Source organism: Cannabis sativa, chromosome X (assembly GCF_029168945.1).
Source record: "Cannabis sativa cultivar Pink pepper isolate KNU-18-1 chromosome X, ASM2916894v1, whole genome shotgun sequence".
In the NCBI taxonomy this organism is placed as follows: domain Eukaryota; kingdom Viridiplantae; phylum Streptophyta; class Magnoliopsida; order Rosales; family Cannabaceae; genus Cannabis; species Cannabis sativa.
In genome coordinates this window covers 40,134,893-40,155,425 of record NC_083610.1, presented here as the reverse complement: position 1 = coordinate 40,155,425, position 20,533 = coordinate 40,134,893, and the positions used below count along the sequence as shown (strand labels likewise).

Here is a 20,533-nt window from a genome sequence, read left to right as displayed (position 1 = left end):
ACAACTCAAAACAACATTAGAATATCTAAAAAAACACTAGTAGAATACCAGTGAAAACTTAACACAGTATACTGCAGTGTGAAACTTATAAAAAAATATAGTAAAAAAGTAAAAAATACTGCCTCGCGGTATTTTTGTAGAAAAATGATAAAAGTTAGTACATGTAAATTTTCTAATTATATTTATATATGTTAAAAAATTATTTATATTTATATATGTAATAAAAAATGTAATTTATATTAATTATGTTTTCATTGGATTTTTTTATGTTGAATTTGTAACATTTGGTTGTTTTGTGTATTTATTTTCATAATATTTTGTTCTATTTTATTACTTAGAAATGTTATTATTTTAATCATTTGAAACTTTTAGTTACATTATATTGTAATGATGGTATATTTATGGATGAGATATTTAATCTTTACGTATTTTTTTTCATATTTTTATATTAATATTAAAATTTAGGCGTGTAATTAGAAATCTAATTAAAAAATCGATCCAATTCAATTAGTAATTGGATTGGATTGTGAAGTTTTATTGGATTGGATCAGATGATTATTTTTCAAATCCAATTACTAATTGAATTAGATCAGATATTGAGAAATAAATTAAATTAGATCTGATGCATACTCCTAATAATATCAATCAATTAGAATATAATTTTTTTAGTACAATGATATTAAAGATATTACTGTATCTACGTTTTTTCTAGTTTTTTTTTTTTTTGAATAATAATGAAAACTTCATTAACTTAAATCATCCAAAACCAGAGAAGAAATTACAAAAGGTAAAGAAGAAATATTAAAAATACGATCAGCCTCATGAAGAGAGGATCGCGCCAAACAATGCGCCACCCTATTAGCATTTAACATTTACCATCAATAAAAATATAGTCAAAGGTGATTACTTGAGTCAAAGTGCAATTAATAAATTAAAAAGTTACAAGGACCATTTGGTAAATCTAGATTAAATTGAAATAGATAGAAGTGTTGTCTTTTACTTTCACCAAAGCAAAGCAAATGATTTTTATTTTTATGAGTTGAAACAAAAGCAAGAGTTTGATTGAGTTGTGTTTTGTGTTGTGTCCTAAACTAAACACTACTAAACTAAAACAAACAACAACATAGGCAGTCACAGATCACAACAACGCTGCTCAGTAGTTAGTCACTTCCCTCTTTCTTTCTCCTTTATTTCATTTTATGTCTTTCCTGTTTTTGTGTTTTTCAAAATTCCATTTCCATTCATTAATTAATGTTTTGGGGAATTGTTTTCTGTGTTTCTCAATTTCAGGAGCTAAATATGAGATGAGATCACCCTTCTTCTTCTTCTTCTTCTTCTTCTACTCAACCCATAAACATGAGAGGCACTTCTTCCAATCCTGTTGAGCCCAGACTTCGTTTGTCTGCTTCATACAAGTCTTTCTCTTTCTCTCTTTCTTTTTCTGGGTTTTGTCTTAATTTGATTATGGAATATGATAATTTCAGTTTTATGAATGTACTTAATACTGATAGACAGATCTTTATAGTTCTGGGATTTTTGTTTTTCTGGGTGATTTCTACTTTGAGTATTTATTTACTTGGGTTTTCTGAAATTTTACTTTTTGTCTTGGTTTTTGTTATGTATCTATCAATCATTTCACTTTCTGATCCTGTTGTTTGAAGCGTTTGACTTTTTTCTTTTTGCTCTTCTTCTATTCTCTTTTAGGCAGCTCAACAAGGTTACTTTATTAGGTTGTTGGAATTTATGTGCATTTTGATATGTATTCACTCACGTAGATTTCTATATACTTAGGTTGTTGTTGACTTGGTTTTTGGTAGAAAAATTATTAATTGGGCATAAATGTTTTATAAATCTGTATTTTTCACAATACAAGAATGATATTCAAGGAAATGGGTGAATGTTTTCTTATTTCTTTTTATATATTGTCATATTGTGTTTGGTGAATTGGGAATTTTTTCTACAAGAGACTTCTTTTTGGGGTTATCTGTTTTTATCAGCAAGTTGGAGTTTTCCTCAGTTCTATTTAGAAAGCCAGAAAACTTATTATATAGTGGTGAATAAGCCATTCAAGATAAAACCTTTGAATTTAATCTTTAATGTGCTAGGTTTTTGACTCTTTGATTTTATTTTTGTTATAGTCTCTGTCTGAACATTCTTTTACTTGCCAGAAAGTTTCTCATGTGGACATAATTGCTTTTTACAGTGAAGACACAAACAAAAAAAGACCCCAAAGAAATAGAGTTTTTGGACATTTTGAGAAAGCATTCCGAATTCCTGTACAAGATAGGAATTTGAACTACAAACCTACATTGAAAGTTGTACTTGTCATCATACTGCTCGGAACTTTTGTGACGCTTTTCCTTGCTCCTGCAGTTTATAACACAGAACATCTATCACATTCACTGTCCCGGTATGATAAATCTGCATACTCATCTTGTTTTCGTTTCTAGTTAGCTTCGGTTTTTGGTTTAGTTGTTGGAGGGAATAGCCTTCTGTCGTCGAGAATGTTGTATGTTATGTTTGATTTTCCTTATTGAATGCTGAAACATAAAGTCTAATACTTAATGCAGGCCTAATTACATAGAGAGATGGGTTGGAGAGAGCAATGCTGCAGATTTACGTTATGTTTCATCATTAGACATCAATTGGGATCAAATTTCAGATGTCTTAGAGAAGCTGACTGAACGAGATACATACAAGGGAATTGGCCTTTTGAACTTTAATAAAAGTGAGATTGTGCAATGGAACGAGCTGATACCTGATGCTGAGCATGTAGTTCTGCATCTCGACCATGTTTCACGCAACACAACATGGGAGTCTTTGTACCCCGAATGGATCGATGAAGAAGAAGATTTTGACTTTCCCACTTGTCCTTATGTCCCCAGGATCCAAGTTCCTGGAAAGCCTAGGCTTGATCTTATCGCTGTCAAGCTCCCTTGCGACAAGTCAGGGAGGTGGTCGAGAGATGTGGCTCGTTTGCATTTGCAACTAGAAGCAGCAAGGCTTGCTTCATCGGCCAAAGGGTATCATTCGGTTCATGTGCTTTTTGTGACCGAGTGCTTTCCAATCCCGAATCTGTTTACTTGTAAAGATCTAGTCACACGAGAAGGGAATGCCTGGCTGTATGAACCAGATCGTAATAAATTGAGGGATAAGGTTCAGCTCCCAGTTGGGTCATGTGAACTTTCAGTTCCTCTTAATACTAAAGGTTAGACTTCAGCCATTTACTCTTTATTGTTAATTTGTTTCTTTGATAATTTCTTTTGGAAAACTAACCAAGTAGTTGTAAGCAGAGAACTTTCATTCGGAAAGAGCGCCCCGAGAAGCATATGCTACAATCCTTCACTCCGCCCATGTGTATGTTTGTGGAGCCATTGTTGCAGCACAGAGTATTCGAATGGCTGGTTCAACCCGAGATCTTGTGATACTTGTTGATGATACAATTAGTGACTATCACCGAGGAGGGTTAGAGGCAGCCGGTTGGAAGATTCACACAATCCAAAGGATTAGGAACCCGAAAGCTGAACCAGAGGCATACAACGAGTGGAACTACAGCAAGTTTCGCCTTTGGCAGTTGACGGATTATGACAAGATTATTTTCATTGATGCTGACTTGCTTATTCTTAGGAACATTGATTTCTTGTTTGAGATGCCCGAAATATCAGCCATTGGAAACAATGCTACTCTATTTAACTCAGGTGTTATGGTTATTGAACCATCAAATTGTACATTTCAGCTGTTAATGGATCACATCAATGAAATTGTGTCCTACAATGGTGGGGACCAAGGATACCTTAATGAGATCTTTACATGGTGGCATAGGATCCCAAAACACATGAACTTCTTAAAACACTACTGGGAAGGCGATGAGCCCGAGAAAAAGGAAACAAAAACTCGACTCTTCGGTGCTGATCCACCAATTCTTTATGTCATACACTATCTGGGAAACAAGCCGTGGATCTGTTTCCGAGACTATGACTGCAACTGGAACGTTGACATTCTACAGGAGTTCGCGAGCGATGTTGCACACAAAACATGGTGGAAAGTTCACGACGCCATGCCAGAAAACTTGCACAAGTACTGCTTACTTCGGTCGAAGCAGAAAGCAGCGTTGGAGTGGGATCGAAGGCAGGCCGAGAAAGCAAATTACACAGACGGTCACTGGAAGATTAAGATCAAGGACACGCGTTTGAAAGCGTGTTTCGAGGAATTCTGTTTCTGGGAGAGCATGTTGTGGCATTGGGGTGAGAAGAATTGGACAGACAATGCAACTGCTACACCAGCATTGCCTGGAGTTACTACTACAGCATCACTCACTTCATAATTTTTTTTCTTCTTTACATTACTCTCATACTTGTACACTTTAATTTAGGGGATACAGTTCATTATGTTTTTCATTCTTGAGATGTCATAAATAGTATTTATTATATGTCATAATATTTATTTACACTCAATTTTTTGTTATTCAATATAAGTGGCAGAGGTTTTGGATACCTTGAAGCCTTTTGTGGCTACTTTGAATGAGAAAATGATTCCTTGTTTATGAATTGTCATTTTCTATCCGAGTACATTCTTGTCTAGACCAACATTTTCTATTTAGATTTTGTTCATTTTAGTTTTTCTCAAGTCATAATTAATCAAATAAAGTTTAACAAAAGTTGTTAATGCTCTATGAATAGGAAAATCGGTTAGGTTTATTTATAAGTTAATTGATAAATAATGCTTTCGTTTTTTTTTTTTCTCTCTCTTTTTTATTCTTCAATCAAATTTTGCTTCAGGGTGTATTGTCATTACACCTGTAGTACTAAATTATAATTTATAAAACTAAATTAAAGGTTTTTAGCATAAGCTTTTCCTGAGATTTTAGTTGTTTAAGTCTTTTTTTTATTGACAAAACTCTATTTTTTTTTTTTAAATATAACTGTAAACATTTTTCTAAAAATATTGTACATTTATAAGATTATGTCATCTGGGGTTTGGTTGGAGAGGAGGTAATGAAATAGAAAATAAATAATTTTTATTCTATTATTTGTTTTGTTGTATTTTAAAGTATTGGAATGTCATTCTTTTTTATCATTTTGGTGGATTGACTATTTCATTTTAAAATGGAATCAAAGATCATTCCAATGCAAGATGAAAAAAAAAATTAAAAATTTTTTATTATTTTTTTTTACATTTTAAATTTAATTCTATTCCATTCATATTCTAATTCTTATGTTTTCATTCCTTCTAACCAAATGTCGTTGTAATTGCTTCCTGCTATATAGATAAATACTATTTTAGATTCTTAATTTTACAAAAATTACTGATTAGATGATCTGTTTTGTTAAAACTTAAATAATAATTTAAACCCTATCGTTATAGGATGAATTTTTCACTTAGAAATACGAGTACAGTTTGTATATGATTGACATGTGGATCTAGTTCTCGATCGGAAAAGGATGACATGTCAATAACATTTGTAATATAGCTATCCTCACATGATAAAAACTTGCGAAAATGTATGACCGAGACAGAGTCTAGTCGCACACTATACATGACATAATAAAGTAAAAGCAGGACATAGAGAGAAGTTAGCATAGTCGCGTATATATCGATTATATGTGATGATCAAGTGTCTCCCCTGCATCCCACGTAAAGATTGCATCTTTGCAAGCGTCTAGTCCGAGTAACGGTCTTGCCTAGCCGGTTGTATGAACTGAAGGATCACTTGCTTTCTATATAAAAGAGTGTTCTCATCCAAATAAAACTAATCATAAATCTCTTTCAAAAATGGATTAAGCAGAACGAACTATGACTGAACCACTATAATTTTTTCTCCCTCTCTCTGTATATTCACTATTTTTATTTTATTACTCCTTATGTTGTTTTGAGTATTCGCCACTCTAGGTGAATACTCACATGTTGATCGTGGGTATTCCAGCTTTGCTTGAATACTTGCGATTTTTAGTGTTGTTTAAATTCCTTTAACAACACTTGTATTTTTTAAAATGGTACAAAATAATATTATGAATTTAATTTTCATCAAAATGAAACTTAATTGTACCTAACTTAAAACTATATGACATGAAGGTTACATTTTTTATATTTGTTCGTGCTAGAAACTACTTTTCGTTTGATTTTGTTTAAAGAAAAAAAACGAAAAATAAAGCTTATGACACCAATCGATAAATTGTACAAAAATATAAAATCCAAAATGGTATTTAACATTTTATAATCTAAAAAAATATTCTCGAGGGCTGAATTGCACAGAATAAAACTAAAGAGGACATTTATGCTAAAAAAGAAATTCTCTTCTCCCATAGTAGAACACCCCAAAGACGACGTCGTTTCGTGTATCCTCTCTTCTGAACTCCACAGGTTCACAGCTCTCATTCAGAGCAAGGTTCATCTCTCTCTCTCTGAATTCCCAGAGAAGAAATGAATATGCGCGTAGATTGTAGCATGAGAGCTTCTTTGGTTTCATTTTCACCAATCATAACCACAACTTCCTCTTCCCACTCGAGGACTAGGAGACCACCTTCTCTCTCACTGGGCAGCTCTTCTTTCTCATTCTGGGGATACCCTTTTCCTCGTATACTCCAAAACAACTTCCATGTCCACCATGCCCGCAAAAAACGCTCGGAGCCCCCGCAACCAGAACCGGTGCTCAGCCCAACTATAGTCGAAGAAGTTTCACTGGACGATGATGAAGAAGACCTTCTCTTTGACGATTTCGAAAATGGTCAGCACTCAATTCTTTTCTTTTCTTTTCTTCTTTTGTTTGGTTGCTGTGAACATTTGGCCTGGGTTGTACTTTGTACATATTATTGGAGGAAGACTTCTTAGTGTTTGATACAATGCTTAATTCAATAAAGTTACTAGTGAGAGAAGTTGTTATCTCTAAACACACATTATTGGCTAGGCTGTGTATTACAAAGAGTTTTGGACAAGGAACTAGTTTGGTAAAGAGTTGTGTAGAAGTTGTTAGCATAGAATTTAGATGAATGTACATTCGAAAACAATTGTAGCATCAATGATAAGTGATTCTTTTTAACATCAAACTTCTAATTTAACCTTTTCATGTGTTGAATGCTTGAGTGAATAAAATATAGTTTAGTGAGTTGAATTGGGTAGCATATGAAAGGATTATTTGTTAAAATGGGATGAAGAGAAAAAAAGAAGTTGAAATTTTGACAAAAGAAAAGAGATATAAATAGTTCATCAACTATAAACACACACACACACACATATATATATATATATATTTAGATAGAGAGGGAGAGGACTGAGTAATCTAGGAGGTGAAAGTCAGTGGCAAGATTAACCATTACAAGTAGTAGTTGTTTAAGGCACTTTGAATGACGAATATGATTTGTGTTTGTCAATAAATTTTAGCAATTGGGTACCAACTATTTTTAATTTCCAAATTTCTGAGCATTTAACGAAAAGCTTTTGAGTGCTTCATGTCTGAATGAAACTCTCAATCATTTGTAGAAGATATTATAGATGATGATGAGGATTATGGTGAAGATGAGTATGAGTCGGATGATGCTGAAACCTATGTAAGTTCCATGATGAAGATATTCATGAGCTGACCTCGCTTTAAATTTGAATTAAGAAATCGAAGATTGACTGTACGCTGTCAATTTTTTTGTTTTGTTTTGTCTAGGTTGGAGATGGAGGTGCAGGGGGTGGAATTTCTCTTGCAGGAACATGGTGGGATAAAAAGGCATTAGAGATTGCTGAAGAAGTTTCTCTTTCCTTCGATGGTGAACTGAAAATATATGCCTTCAAGACATTGTTAAATTCTACCATTCGAGTGCGCATTGAGACACTTGCAAATAAGTAAGCATCATTTGAAACTATTAATGGATAATGGTATTGAAGATTATATATTTTTAAGTGAACAGAGAGAAAACTTATATTTTATGTACTTTTTTCATGATAATGATAGTAGCATGGCATATATTGATACTGCAAGCAACAAACGTTGCATGGTGTCAACCATTCTCACAATTACAAGTTAATCCTGTTGCAATGTTGTGATGGTGTATTCAATAATTCAAAACATACTTCTTTTTTTTAACTTATTTATTCCTTGTAGGTATTTTTATCCAAATTATTTTGATATTACTTTGTTCTTGACATTTCTCTTTGGTTACTAGTTAATTTTTATGGGGTGTCCATACAAATTTATTTATTCCTATTGAGCCATAATCATATGTCACAGATCTGGTTCCCCCACTATGGAAGACATAGAAGCTTTTACCACAACATATCGAGCACGGTTAGATGAAGCAGAGCTGGCTAAATCAATACCTGAGAATGTGTCTTTAGAGGTAATTTCCTCGTTTCTAATTATTCTATGTTATGTTTCATTTTCTTTGTATTTTTTTTTTATTTCTAGTTTAGCACTCTATGATAGAGAAATACATACTTTGGAAGACTGACACACTCGATCGAATTCATGCTGAGGTTAAGGATAAACATATAGCATTGCAGTGTACACTTTGTCCAGATTAGCCATAAAAACCTTCAATCAAAGCCCAAATGCCCATGTTGGTGGTTGTTTTATCTAGTTTAGGCGTTGTCTAAGCCAAAAATGTTGTGTTTGTGCTTTTAAATATATTGACTAGTTTGAATAAAACCTTGGCCGAAATGACATGGGAAGTGGTCAGTTCACTTTTATCTCAGTGTTTCCTTAACAGATGCTAGCTAGCATTGCAATGAATCACTTTCTTTATAGCTGATATTTGAATAAAATGGTTCTGTTCAAGGTGTCATCGCCGGGTGTTGAAAGGGTAGTTCGGATTCCACAAGACCTTGACCGGTTCAAAGATCGAGCTATGTACGTGAAGTACTATGCGAGTGAGATAACTCCATCTCCATCTGGTTCGTCATCCTCAGAAAGTGATGGTGTTTTTAGGCTTGTTTCATTTGATATGGAGACAAAGTGTTGCACATGGGGCATAGCAGATGTGAGAATAAATAGAGAGAAAACAGGTAAAGGGAGACCACTCAATAAAAAACAAAGAGAATGGCGTTTGGAGACACCCTTTGATTCCCTGTGTTTGGTCCGGTTGTATTCTGAACTTTGATTATAGTAAGCATTGTTTTCCCAACTCAACAAAATTAAGATATAGCAGAGAGTTTAGATTAAAAGGCTAATATACTTATACAAAATGTCATGTTTTCCTATGTCTTTCCATTTTTGACATTGTAATTTGTAAAAGAAATATATTTTTTATTTATATATAATATCAATATCATACTTATTGTATAGAGTATGTAACATGTCTTGGGCAACCTCTTTTGTTAGGTATGGCTTACTTTTAGGAAAATGTTAAGAGCCAGGGCGGGCTCTATCCTTATACTATGTTTGGTATAAGGGAAAAAATCAAGAGCCATTCTTATATGAAATTTACAATTTTATTTACACATTTTTAATTATAATTTACAGTGAGATTTCTTTTTCTTCCATTTTCTCTCAAAAAAAAAAGGGATAATTTTTTGGGACTTTTTCAATTTTACACTTCTAAACAGTTTTTTTTTTTTCTTTCGTATTTTTACGAAATTCTACATCAAAATCCCTCTTGCAATTAGCGCTGCAACTTATATTGCAACAAAAAATCGTGTGGAAACCCCTATTGCAACTAGTGTTGCAACCACTTTAGAAACCTAAACTATAAATTTGAAAAAAAAAAAACAATATACGGAGTAATTTCCCTAATTTTTTTCAAAACATTTTGTATATAATAAATTTCTAAGCTCGGCAAGAGCAGTGTGTTCAAGAATACTACAATAAATTTCTTGAAGGCATGTTGACATTGGAATGCACAACTTGAATAGTGACTAAACTGTCTGTTACAATGATCACATGTTCCAAACCTGAAGCCTTCACCCAGCTCAAGGCTTCTTTCACTCCCATTGCTCCACTACCTCAACAAGATAAAGAGAGCCCAAACTATTCCTAGCAACAATTCCAAACCCATACTATCCTTCGGTCTTGAAAATTGCAGCATCAACACTAATTTTGATTGAATTACAAGCAAGATAAGTCTAAATCTAAGCTCCATCATCCTTTGATCCATGAGAAATTGATGATAGAGACATTATATCTGCTTTTACGTACTCTAATTTTATTTGAATACTCGTATAATTTTGGTGTTGTCTAATTTCCTCTGACAACAATACGATATATCAATTTTTTAAGATAATCTTTAAGTTATATTTTTTATTGTACTTTTGTTGACGTGACATATAATTTAATCAGTGCTATATATATCTTTATTTGTTGTTATTATATATATTTTTATTGTAATTTTGTAAGGTATATATTTTTTGTTATATGGATATAAGTTTTATTGTATAGTATATCATTTTATTTTAGATCATGCATGTTTAATTTTTATTATATTATATATAAATGTGATAAATAATTTTGTAAGTATGATACAATTATTTTATGGTTATATATATAATTTTGTTAATATGGTATACATAATTTTTTTTTAAAAAAATTTATACTATTTTGTTTTATTTTAATTTTTTTTTTTTGTAGGCATATATGTTTTGTTGTATGGTATATATTTTTTGTTGTGTATATATATCATTTATTTAAAACTACGTAGAAAATCTTCTTGTTATTTATTGCTATTCTTACAATTAATTACTATTCATTAATTCTGCAATTTATTTACTACAGAAAAAGTTAATTATTTAGTTAACGAAAATTTACGTTAATAAGTATTGTTATAATTTTTTTGTGGTATATAATTTTATTACTACGGTACATTAATTTTTAGTGATACGATATATCAAATACTATTATATATATTTAATGATCTAATATATTTATTTGTTTTTGTTACAATATATATTATGTAATATTAAAAAATTTATCTAATTTAATTTAATTATTATAAAAATTTTTAAAAAAGATTATTATGTATTAAATTTATTTTTATAGTTTTTATTAGCTAATTTATTATATTTGGACATTTTGCTAAATTTTATATAAAAAAAAATGACATTTATTAACTTAATTTTTAAATTTAAAATCATTTTGCATCTCAGCCCTAAAATAAATAAATAAATTTTAGTATTTTATATAAAATGTTCATATTCTTATCTATATTTTTGTACCTTTTTTTAACTCAATTTTTTTTTTTTTTTTGTACTTTTTCAAACTAATATTTTCAATATATGCATAAATTTATTTATATTAGTTTATGTTAACTCCTATTGCTTAATGGTAATTTGATTGAGTCTGTTTGTTGGGCTGAACAAAAAGTGGGATTGAATAATTGTTTTAACCCATCAATAACATGGGTTATAATAGCCCATTAAACTTTTTTTAGTGTGACATTTTCTAATTTGATTTAGTCAAAAAAAAGATAATTTATTTGATAAAATTTTAATTATATAAAATATATAAAGTTTATTTTGGACAATAAAACACTAAACCTATTACAATCATCCAATCTAGTTTGAGAGTCTCATATTTTTGCTAATATATACATAAAAAATAATAATAAAGTATATAAATTCATGACCAATTGGTTTTAAAATTGATCCTCATGCATCTTACAATTCTAATATAATATCAAAAAGTAGAGCCAACACTTAATGATTTAGGAGATAGTGAGCTAGAAAAGAGCCACCAAAAGTCCAAATTCGATCCAAAAAAATATAGCCAAAAAGAGCCATTTGTGATTCGGGAGATAGTAAACTAAAAAAGAACCGCTTGTGATCGAGCTGTCGAAGAAAGTAGGTAAAAAATAACTAATATTTTGAGGAAGAATGTTAGAGAATTACACATTACTAATGTATAGAAAGATAATAGAATATATAAAAATTCATAAACCACTGCTCTCGTAACTAATTAATTTTAAAATAAAACCCTCTATCTTACAATTCTAACAAAATCTAATACCGTAATTAGTTTGATTAAATCTCTTGTGCTTGACAAACTAAGTAATCATCAATTACAAAAGTATATTAGATAATTTTTATATGCTTGGCCAACTAAATGTGCTTTGGAATTTGTTTATTATAGTTTTGTTTAGTGCAATTCCTAGAGCCGTACGAAGCCTATTATTTTTGCTTAAATAAATGGCGATTTCTTTCTTTCTTTCTTTTTTCTTTTTTTTTTTTTTTGAAGAGGGATAAATGATTATTTATTTATTATGATTTTGACTACTTATTAGATTCCTTCTAATAGGTACCCAAGTTTGTACATACTACAACTAAGAGTATTTTTTCCAAGACCTTTTCTCAAGACTCATTAGTTAATTACTTATTTAATTAGCTTTACCAAATACATAATTAAGACTCATTATTCAATGTTGTACTTTAGATTTTATCAGCTCCAAAAAAACATGCCCCATTATGTTGGTAATAATTACTTAAAACATATTTAAAAAAGTAAAAATATTTTCAAAAAATATATTTGGTAAAATTATTTTCATAAAATCAAAATTTTGAAACTAAATTACTTTACTTTGCCAAAAAAAAAAAGAAAACTTAAAATTTATTTAAATATTTTTTAATTATAGTTTATTTTGTACTCTATTTTATCAATATTCACTTCATTTTCTTTTGGCCACTTTACTTTACTTTTCCTCTCCTCATTTAAATAAATAAAATTATGTTTTCAATTATAAAAATAATTATTAAATGTGTTTTTAACTTTTCAAAATAAAAAAAAATTATTTCAATTTTTATATTTTAAAAATTTATTTATTTATTTATTTTACAAATGCACCCATAAATATTGAGACTAATTAAGTACATTTTCATCCGTTGATAAATCAATTTTAGAAGAAGAAGACGAGAAAAGTAATTCAAAAATTTGAAATAGACAGAGAAAATTTTATCCAAATTCAATATTTTTATCCACACATATCTCTTATCTATTTTAAGGTGGAAATTATAAATGGACTATAACAAGATTGGTGTTATTCTTGTTGTTATTCGTGTTTTTGGAAAGAAGACATGTGGTATTTCTAAATCAGAATTAACCATTTAAGACCTGATCAAAAGCCCTAACAAGATAGCAGTCCCAATCTGTACAGAAGGATGGGCCTCACACCTATCCAGACCTAAGAAATTTACATCCAAGACCTAATCTCTCCAGATCTGAAAGGGCATCCTGCCCATTTAAGAAGGAGCAACAAATTCGAATGAGCATATGGGATACATTCGAAAGGGAATTCCAAGAGGTGTCCCCAAAACCAAGTCCAGGATGACATAGCGCCCCCTGACTCTGAATCTTAGAGAATCAGGGGATTGTCCCCTGTGTCAGACCCTAAGAGTGCGCGCACCACCAAAATAAACCTACTTTTTGTCTGACGGCCACTATTCTAACACTACAGTGCACAAAGACGGCACACACATGCGATCTTTCAATATCGCGTGGTCCTTAAGCATACGATTTGTAACGCCCGTATTTTATAATACTAAACTCGAAAATTAATTTTAATAATTTATATATTAATAACCATATGGATCGGGATCCCGAGTATTAAAATACAAGTTAAAAGTACTTTACTACTATATACATATTTTTTAAAAAAAAGTTTAGCGGACATGCATCCTCAAAATACAGACTCCAAAATACTAAGAAATCGAAACCCTCCAGGTTGCACTGCCGCGATATGTACAATCATGCCGAGTTCTGCCTCACTGTTCCTCCAGCTTTGCTTTTCCTTTACCTACACAAGGTAGCAAACTGATGAGTCAACAGACTCAGTAAGATATGCAAGAAATATATAAAAGTATTGCAATGTCGACTTTATGATTAAGCCGCCCTGAGCTCAATAACCAAGCTCACCAAATGGTTAAGAACGTTCTTAAGGGTAGTACGACTACTGTACCATATACACTAAAGTACCAACTCTGTACTTGTGTTGGTAGAGCCCTAACTGTACTCCCAGGAATTACTAAGTGTTGTACCACGAACACGACGTACCCTAGGTACTCGTGTTGGTAACACCGTACCACGTTAACATGCAATACTATACTAACACTCTAGTAATCATTTTAAATTAGTGCTAGTAGTATAACAATCAAAACAAGCATATACATATTCTTACGCTATCTTACCTCGTTCCGTGCTCAAGTGTGCCGGTCAGCCTGAGTGGAAGTGCAGCTCGACGTTTTACAGGGCCCTAAACCATAATGTTCAAAATCCGATGAGAGACTCGCTAAAACACTTATCGGGGATTTAAAATAGAAACTAAACTTAACCCTATCGATAAATAGGATGCCAATACCCTAAATTACTTAAAAACGGGAAAAACTAGGGCTCGGGAAAAAGCCCCAACCGGCAGGCCGGTTCCCAACCGGAAGTCCGGTTCCTGGGACCAACCGGTCGACCGGTTGACACAGGCTCCCAGGAACCTAATTCGGTTCGAATCGGGAACCAAAAATCCGACCCCCACAACTCAAATTAATCCCAAACTTTCTAAAAACTTCCAGAACACCTGTATGCATCATAATAAACCAATCCCAAGCAATAAAACTCAACAATTCACTTAAATCCCAAAAACACCATTAGAGGTCAAGGTTTGAGTTCTCAAACTCAAACCTTGATAAAATCTTACTACACTGAACAAAACAATATAAAATAACTCAAGTAACCTTAATTAAACTTCAGAATTCCATTTCAAACAATAGACTTCAACACAGCCCCCCAATAATAAGAACTCAAGAATTACCTAACTTAAGTTTCAACTAAAATCAAAAGAGAAAAGCTAGGGTACACTACCTTGGATCAAAGCTTCACCACTTAGCTAGGAACTCCAAAGATTCAGCAAGCAAAATCAAACCTAGGATAGGTCCTTGAGGTTTCGAAAATGAGAGAGAGAGAAGAAGATTGATGAAATAAGGATGAATTTCTTTTAATGTTATAATAAAAGGATAAAACCCCCTTTTCTTAGTAATTAAGCTAATTTCAGCTAACAAAATTCCCACAACAAGACAAAATAACCATTGCCAAAAGACCTCCTTGCCCCTTCAAGTTAAATAATTTAGTTATAAACTCCTAAGGGTAATTTGGTCAAATAACAACCCCGAGAATTCTAACGCCTCTAAAATTTAACTATAACATCCCACTAATATTTAAGAAATACAAAATATAACTCTCTAAAGGCCTAACGCCGCTTTCCACCGCTTCCGAACACAAACACAGAAATTGAGAAATTCACATAGATAGCATAATAAATATATACGAACTCAAATAAATTCCCATAATTGTGTTATTATTAATAATAATAAAATCTCATACATAAACCTTAATTATTTAATAATTCAAGGTATTAATCATATGCGGTCTTTACACGATTCACCTTTGTCCCACGGGTCGGGCCTCAGTCCGTGGGCCAAAAATCAGTGTATTTTATGTATTTACCCAATTAGTGGGTCAAGCTTACATGCAAACCCTAGAGAGTCACGGGTATGCCCGTACCTAGATTTTAGCCTATAAATACTACGTTATACCCTCATAAAAAGGGTTGGAAATTCATAGTGTAAACACTATATCAAGAAATTATGGTTCTTAAGCTTGCCAAGAACATTGTAATACATCAAGACTATTTAGACAAATACGATTGACTATCGGACTAGGGTTTATTAACACTCGAACCGCGTAAAAATCTTCGTCTCTACTTTCTACTACTTAATTTAATTTACTAACTCTTTCATAATTAGTTTTCGAAAATCTCAGTAAACACTTGCACTAAGCAATTTTTATGAAAGAATATTTGCGGCATAAATATCATATGTTTTTGAATTTATACACTTAAATACTTACTTTTTTTCAACGACATAAATACCATATGTTACATTTTTTCTATTTTTCGTTACTACTATTCTGTTAAGTGGTGACTGGACTTATTAGGATGCCACATGTCATATTATTATTTGTTCATCTCATATTAAGTTTAAAAAACTAAATAATTAATTAAAACATTTTAAAAATTATCTCCCAATCTCTTTCTCTCTTCCTCTTTCTTTTTTATTTCGAAACTATTGATTAATTTTCTTCAAATTTATCCAAAAAGTAATAAATTAAAACTCAAAACCACGAACACGTTGTTATCTCAAATTGTGCACAAGGTGGTGTAGCACTCAACAGGATGATACGTGCTATATATATTCAAATCTGGATGAAGTATACCCACTTATAGTTTTGTCAAGATCAAGTCAGACCCAAAATAGTTAAGTCTGGACCTTTAGTATTTACCATTCGGGCATGCCCCAAGCCTCGCACTACTCCATGCAGTCTAGGCATGCCAATCAAGTGTCATTCTCCTGACAGAAGCATACAACGAGTAAAGATCTTCAGAGATATTTTCCTTAAATATCTCTACAATCACAGTCCATTTAGAATTCCTATCTTTGTGAGATTAACTTTATACAATTGAAAAAATCATGAGATTTGATATTTAAGTTTACTCTGCAAAAATAATTGTAAATTTTCTCGAGATTATTAAAAAACTCACTTGATCAGACCCCCTGTGATCTTGATAATTCTATATAAGTAATATTGCAAAAAGAGGAGTAGACTATTATCATTATTAGAACCGAACCTCTATAAATTTTGTGTGTTCTTATTGCTCTTATTTAATAATTATTTTCTTAATAATTGCTATCACTTTAAAGATTTAATGTCGTTGGCTAAAAGCGAAATCAACACACATAACATAAAACTTATCAAATAAATAAATATTTTCTTAAAAATTAGCCATGTTATATAGATGTTTAAACAAAACTAATAATTGATATAATTAATAATGATGAAATGATAAAAAAAATAGAAAAAAATATGAGAAAATAAATAAATATTTATAAATCTAATAAAAAAAATAAGAGAATTAAAGAGATAATAAATAGTGTTGTTTGGAGTGATTTTAAAGTGTCATATTACTACCTCATATCTTTAACTTCATATATACAGATAAATATAAATTTGAGAGATAATTTTTTAAAAAATTTATTAATTAATTAGTTTTTAATAAGTTTTTTTTATTATTTCATTCAAAATAATAATTTAATTATTTTAAACTTAATTGAGATGGACCAATAACAACATGACTTTTGGCATCCTAATAAGTACAGTCATCACTTAATAAAATGGTAGTAACGGAAAATAGAAAAATATAACTTACGGTATTTTAAGAATTAGAAAGTGCATTTTTCATAAAGTTTTACCATATAATTGGTACATTTTAGTTATAAAAACTATTCAAATAAAATTGAGATTTTTACAAAAATACTAAATTTTGGTAAAAGTTTATAATTTTACCGTCATGCAGAATTTTTTACAAAAATATTATTTTTTTTTATAAAACAACCGTAAAATAACAAAACATAACAATTAAAACAACAGTAGAACAACCAAAAAACAGCCGTGAAAACTTAACACAGTACACAATATAAAACTTACTCAGTATTTTTGAAAAAAATTCCGTCTCACAATAAAAAAATAAAAAAGTTAGAAATTTCAGTATGTGGTGTAAAAACTCCAATAAAATTGGGGAATTACCCCATATACTATATTTTTAATTTTTTTTTTTTCAAATTTATGGGTTGAGTTTCTAAAGTGATTGCAGCGCTAGTTGCAATAGGAGTTTCTATACGAGTTTTTGTTGCAATTTAGGTTGCAAAGCTAATTGCAATAGGAGTTTCTATGTAAAATTTCGTAAAAATGCAAAAATAAAAAAAAATTATTTTGAAGTATAAAAATAAAAAAGTCCCAATAAAATTACCATAAACTTCTAATAAATCTACAGTTGTACTCGAAAACACAAAAGGGTTCAAACCACACAAATATTAACACTCATATGACATGTTGCACAATTAAGATGGGAATCAAAATTTGTATTGTTGTAACTTTGATTTCCAACATCAATTAGATGTGGATGAACATAGGGCTGTACAAAAAAATTTGTAAACCGCCCAAACCGAATAACCAGCCCAAACTGAACCGAAAAAACCGATAAAAATTACAAACCGAAATAATCCGAAAAAATTACAAACCGCCCAATCTGTTAATTGGGCGGGTTGAAAATAGGTCCAACCCGCCCAATTAAACCGACCAACCCGATTTTGCACCTTTAATTTTTTTTTTTTACTTTTTAGTTTTTATTATATATAACATAAATGATTAAATATATAATAATATAAAGTTATATACTTAATTATTAGTTTTAAAGTCATATATGGTGTTGTACTTTGGTGGAATGTGATATTTTTAATTTATCTTTTTAATTTTTATTGATTTTGACTTTAAAACTAAAAAAAAAAAAAAAAATTGGCCGGTTTGAGCGGGTTAACCCGACCAAACTGCCCAAACCGTTGGTCGGTTTATAGATTTTTTTTTTAAAAAAAAATTGGGCGGGTTACACTTAAATTTTAGCAATCCAAACTTTAGATTGGGTTAGAAAATATATAGGATAAACCGCCTAAGACGATCGATGTACAACCTAGATGAACATTCATCATGTTTATCTAGATATATTTTGGACATAAGTTTATTCATAATTACCCAACTTGAGAATCCTTCTTTTACCAATTGTACCAAGAAACACAAAATTATAATATTCAAATGCCTCAATAAACTAATTGCCAATAATATTATTGAAATTGAAATTGATTAGGAACTTTGGTAGATCATAAGTCAAGTCAAGCCGCATTAATGAATATTTTTTATAAAAATGGAAAAAGTGGGTTGTTACAAACTTTGTAAGACATGAATTCAAAGATCACTTTTGGCTACATTCTTTTTATTATTATTTAAAAATGCATGTCAAGAAAGATTAGATAGGTTGCTTTGGTTTCTTCTTCCTTTTCTTGTTTTTTGAGATTCAAAGCAAGAAAGAGCAAGGAATGGTGATGATATGATTGGGGGACCCCAAATAGCGCCGCGCGTGCCATTTCTAGGAGTATCTTTCTCTCTTTCCCTTTGGCTCAAAATTAAAAAAGAAAAGTAATAGTGGCATTATTCTAAAGCTTGCTAGCTAGTGGAGTGGAGTGGTGTACTTATTTGAAGCCGAAAACCTTTCCTACATAATTACCACATATAGTGGATTAAAAATTGAGAGATATTGTACTATTAGGCTATGTTTACAATCACATCCCTATCTTATCCTCAATTTATTTAGGCTCTTTTGGCCAAATATCTATTTAATAGTTCAATTTACACTTGATCTTAATTTTAAAATTTTTGGCATCCTATTGGTTGTGTTGGGAAGTTGGACACCATATATTTTTATATTAGTATAATATTGTTCCTTATCGACCCAAGCTCTTATGAATTTGTTTTTGAATATATTCTCAAAAAATTTCATACTAATGGAGATATTATCTAAGAAAATATACACAAAGTACTATATTAGATAAAGTTGTTAGACTTTCATGTTCATATATATACATTTTTAGTGAAAATAATAAGAAAACTACATAAAAGTAACAGAAAATAACATTCAAACAACATAAAAATAACAAAAACCCAACAATAAAACAACAACAAAATAACAAGAGTATAACATAAAAATAAGAAAATTTGCGGCATAAATGCTTTATATTTTTAATTTTATATACTTAAATACTATTTTTTTTCGACTTTCCATCCATTTTCTTTACTATAATTCTGTTAAATACTGGTTGTATTTACTAAAGTACATGCGTCATATTTTTATTGGTCAATTTCATATTATTTTTATAAGGCTAATTAGGATTTTTGCTCTCTGAACTTTGACATGTACCAAATCAAGCCCTAAACTTCATATCTGCATTCTCAAGTCACAAACTAAGCTTTAATCCAAACTTCATATCTGCATTTTTCCATTACAAAAGAACTCCACTTCACCATCCCGAAAAGAAACCTCAGTGTTCTTGAGATCTGGGTTTAGTTCTCGTTCAGCCAATAAAACTTGCAGACCAAACGAGATCTAAATCGTGTCGCTGACGAAACTTTTCAAAAATGCATATAAAGAATGAGATGGACAGACAGAGAGGGTGTGAAATCGGGGAAGGGAGGAGGGAGTACCTGAGGTGTTGTGCCGTGAAGATGCGCTAGGTTTGGGCTGATCGTCGTCGGGAGTAGGGATGCACATGGGGCGGTGAATTGGCGAGGAGTGCTCCCCCGTCTACATCTCCGTTAAGGATTTTAATCCTCATCCTCACTTATTTTCCATCTGAGATGGGGTGGGGAATCCCCTAAATAAAAAAAAATAAAGTTTATAATAAAAATATAAATATATAAAAATATTAAACTACATAAAAATTAAAATATTACACATTAATTATTATTCAAGAAACTACTAATTGGATATTATCTATCCTTATATACCCACAATCTTTTGTATTTCTAACCAATGTGAGACTTTGGTTGCACACTTAACAGTTGGGTCTATCCTCAAGTCAAGGTCGGGAGAGGGTTGCTGTCTATTATCGACCGACGATGCTCCTATTTACAGTACACCTCATAAAAAAAGTTGTTTTAGTCCTATGTGTTTTGGTATCCAGGATAATGTTTTAGTTTTAA

The 20,533-nt window shown here is 31.0% G+C and overlaps 2 protein-coding genes across 4 annotated transcripts; both read left to right on the top strand.

Moving 5' to 3' along the window:
* The first annotated feature begins 1,001 nt into the window (after positions 1–1,001).
* On the top strand, positions 1,002–4,493 carry LOC115705741 (putative UDP-glucuronate:xylan alpha-glucuronosyltransferase 3). 2 transcript variants are annotated; one of them, XM_030633168.2, is made up of 5 exons: positions 1,002–1,159; positions 1,291–1,415; positions 2,204–2,410; positions 2,571–3,208; positions 3,294–4,493. In XM_030633168.2, the coding sequence occupies exons 2-5, from the start codon at positions 1,357–1,359 to the stop codon at positions 4,322–4,324; spliced, it is 1,935 nt and encodes a 644-aa protein (XP_030489028.2). In that variant the 5' UTR covers positions 1,002–1,159; positions 1,291–1,356; the 3' UTR covers positions 4,325–4,493. The 2 variants fall into 2 exon arrangements, with proteins under 2 accessions (XP_030489028.2, XP_060963057.1); XM_061107074.1 differs by lacking the exon at positions 1,002–1,159 and having other exon boundaries at positions 1,169–1,415.
* Positions 4,494–6,193: 1,700 nt separating this feature from the next.
* LOC115705729 (uncharacterized) lies at positions 6,194–9,262 on the top strand. Of its 2 annotated transcripts, none has more exons than XM_030633155.2 (5): positions 6,194–6,724; positions 7,480–7,544; positions 7,652–7,827; positions 8,213–8,321; positions 8,760–9,262. In XM_030633155.2, exons 1-5 carry the CDS (start codon positions 6,421–6,423, stop codon positions 9,078–9,080), a joined length of 975 nt encoding a protein of 324 aa, XP_030489015.2. In that variant the 5' UTR covers positions 6,194–6,420; the 3' UTR covers positions 9,081–9,262. The 2 variants fall into 2 exon arrangements, with proteins under 2 accessions (XP_030489015.2, XP_030489009.2); XM_030633149.2 differs by having other exon boundaries at positions 7,477–7,544.
* The last annotated feature ends 11,271 nt before the right edge of the window (positions 9,263–20,533 follow it).

Coding starts and splice junctions, on each gene's coding strand:
- LOC115705741 (XM_030633168.2), top strand. CDS start 1,357: ATGAGAGGCACTTCTTCCAATCCTGTTGAGCCCAGACTTCGTTTGTCT. Junction 1,416..2,203: donor CGTTTGTCTGCTTCATACAA/GTCTTTCTCTTT, acceptor TGCTTTTTACAG/TGAAGACACAAACAAAAAAA. Junction 3,209..3,293: donor AGTTCCTCTTAATACTAAAG/GTTAGACTTCAG, acceptor AGTTGTAAGCAG/AGAACTTTCATTCGGAAAGA.
- LOC115705729 (XM_030633149.2), top strand. CDS start 6,421: ATGAATATGCGCGTAGATTGTAGCATGAGAGCTTCTTTGGTTTCATTT. Junction 6,725..7,476: donor CTTTGACGATTTCGAAAATG/GTCAGCACTCAA, acceptor AATCATTTGTAG/AAGATATTATAGATGATGAT. Junction 7,545..7,651: donor CGGATGATGCTGAAACCTAT/GTAAGTTCCATG, acceptor TGTTTTGTCTAG/GTTGGAGATGGAGGTGCAGG.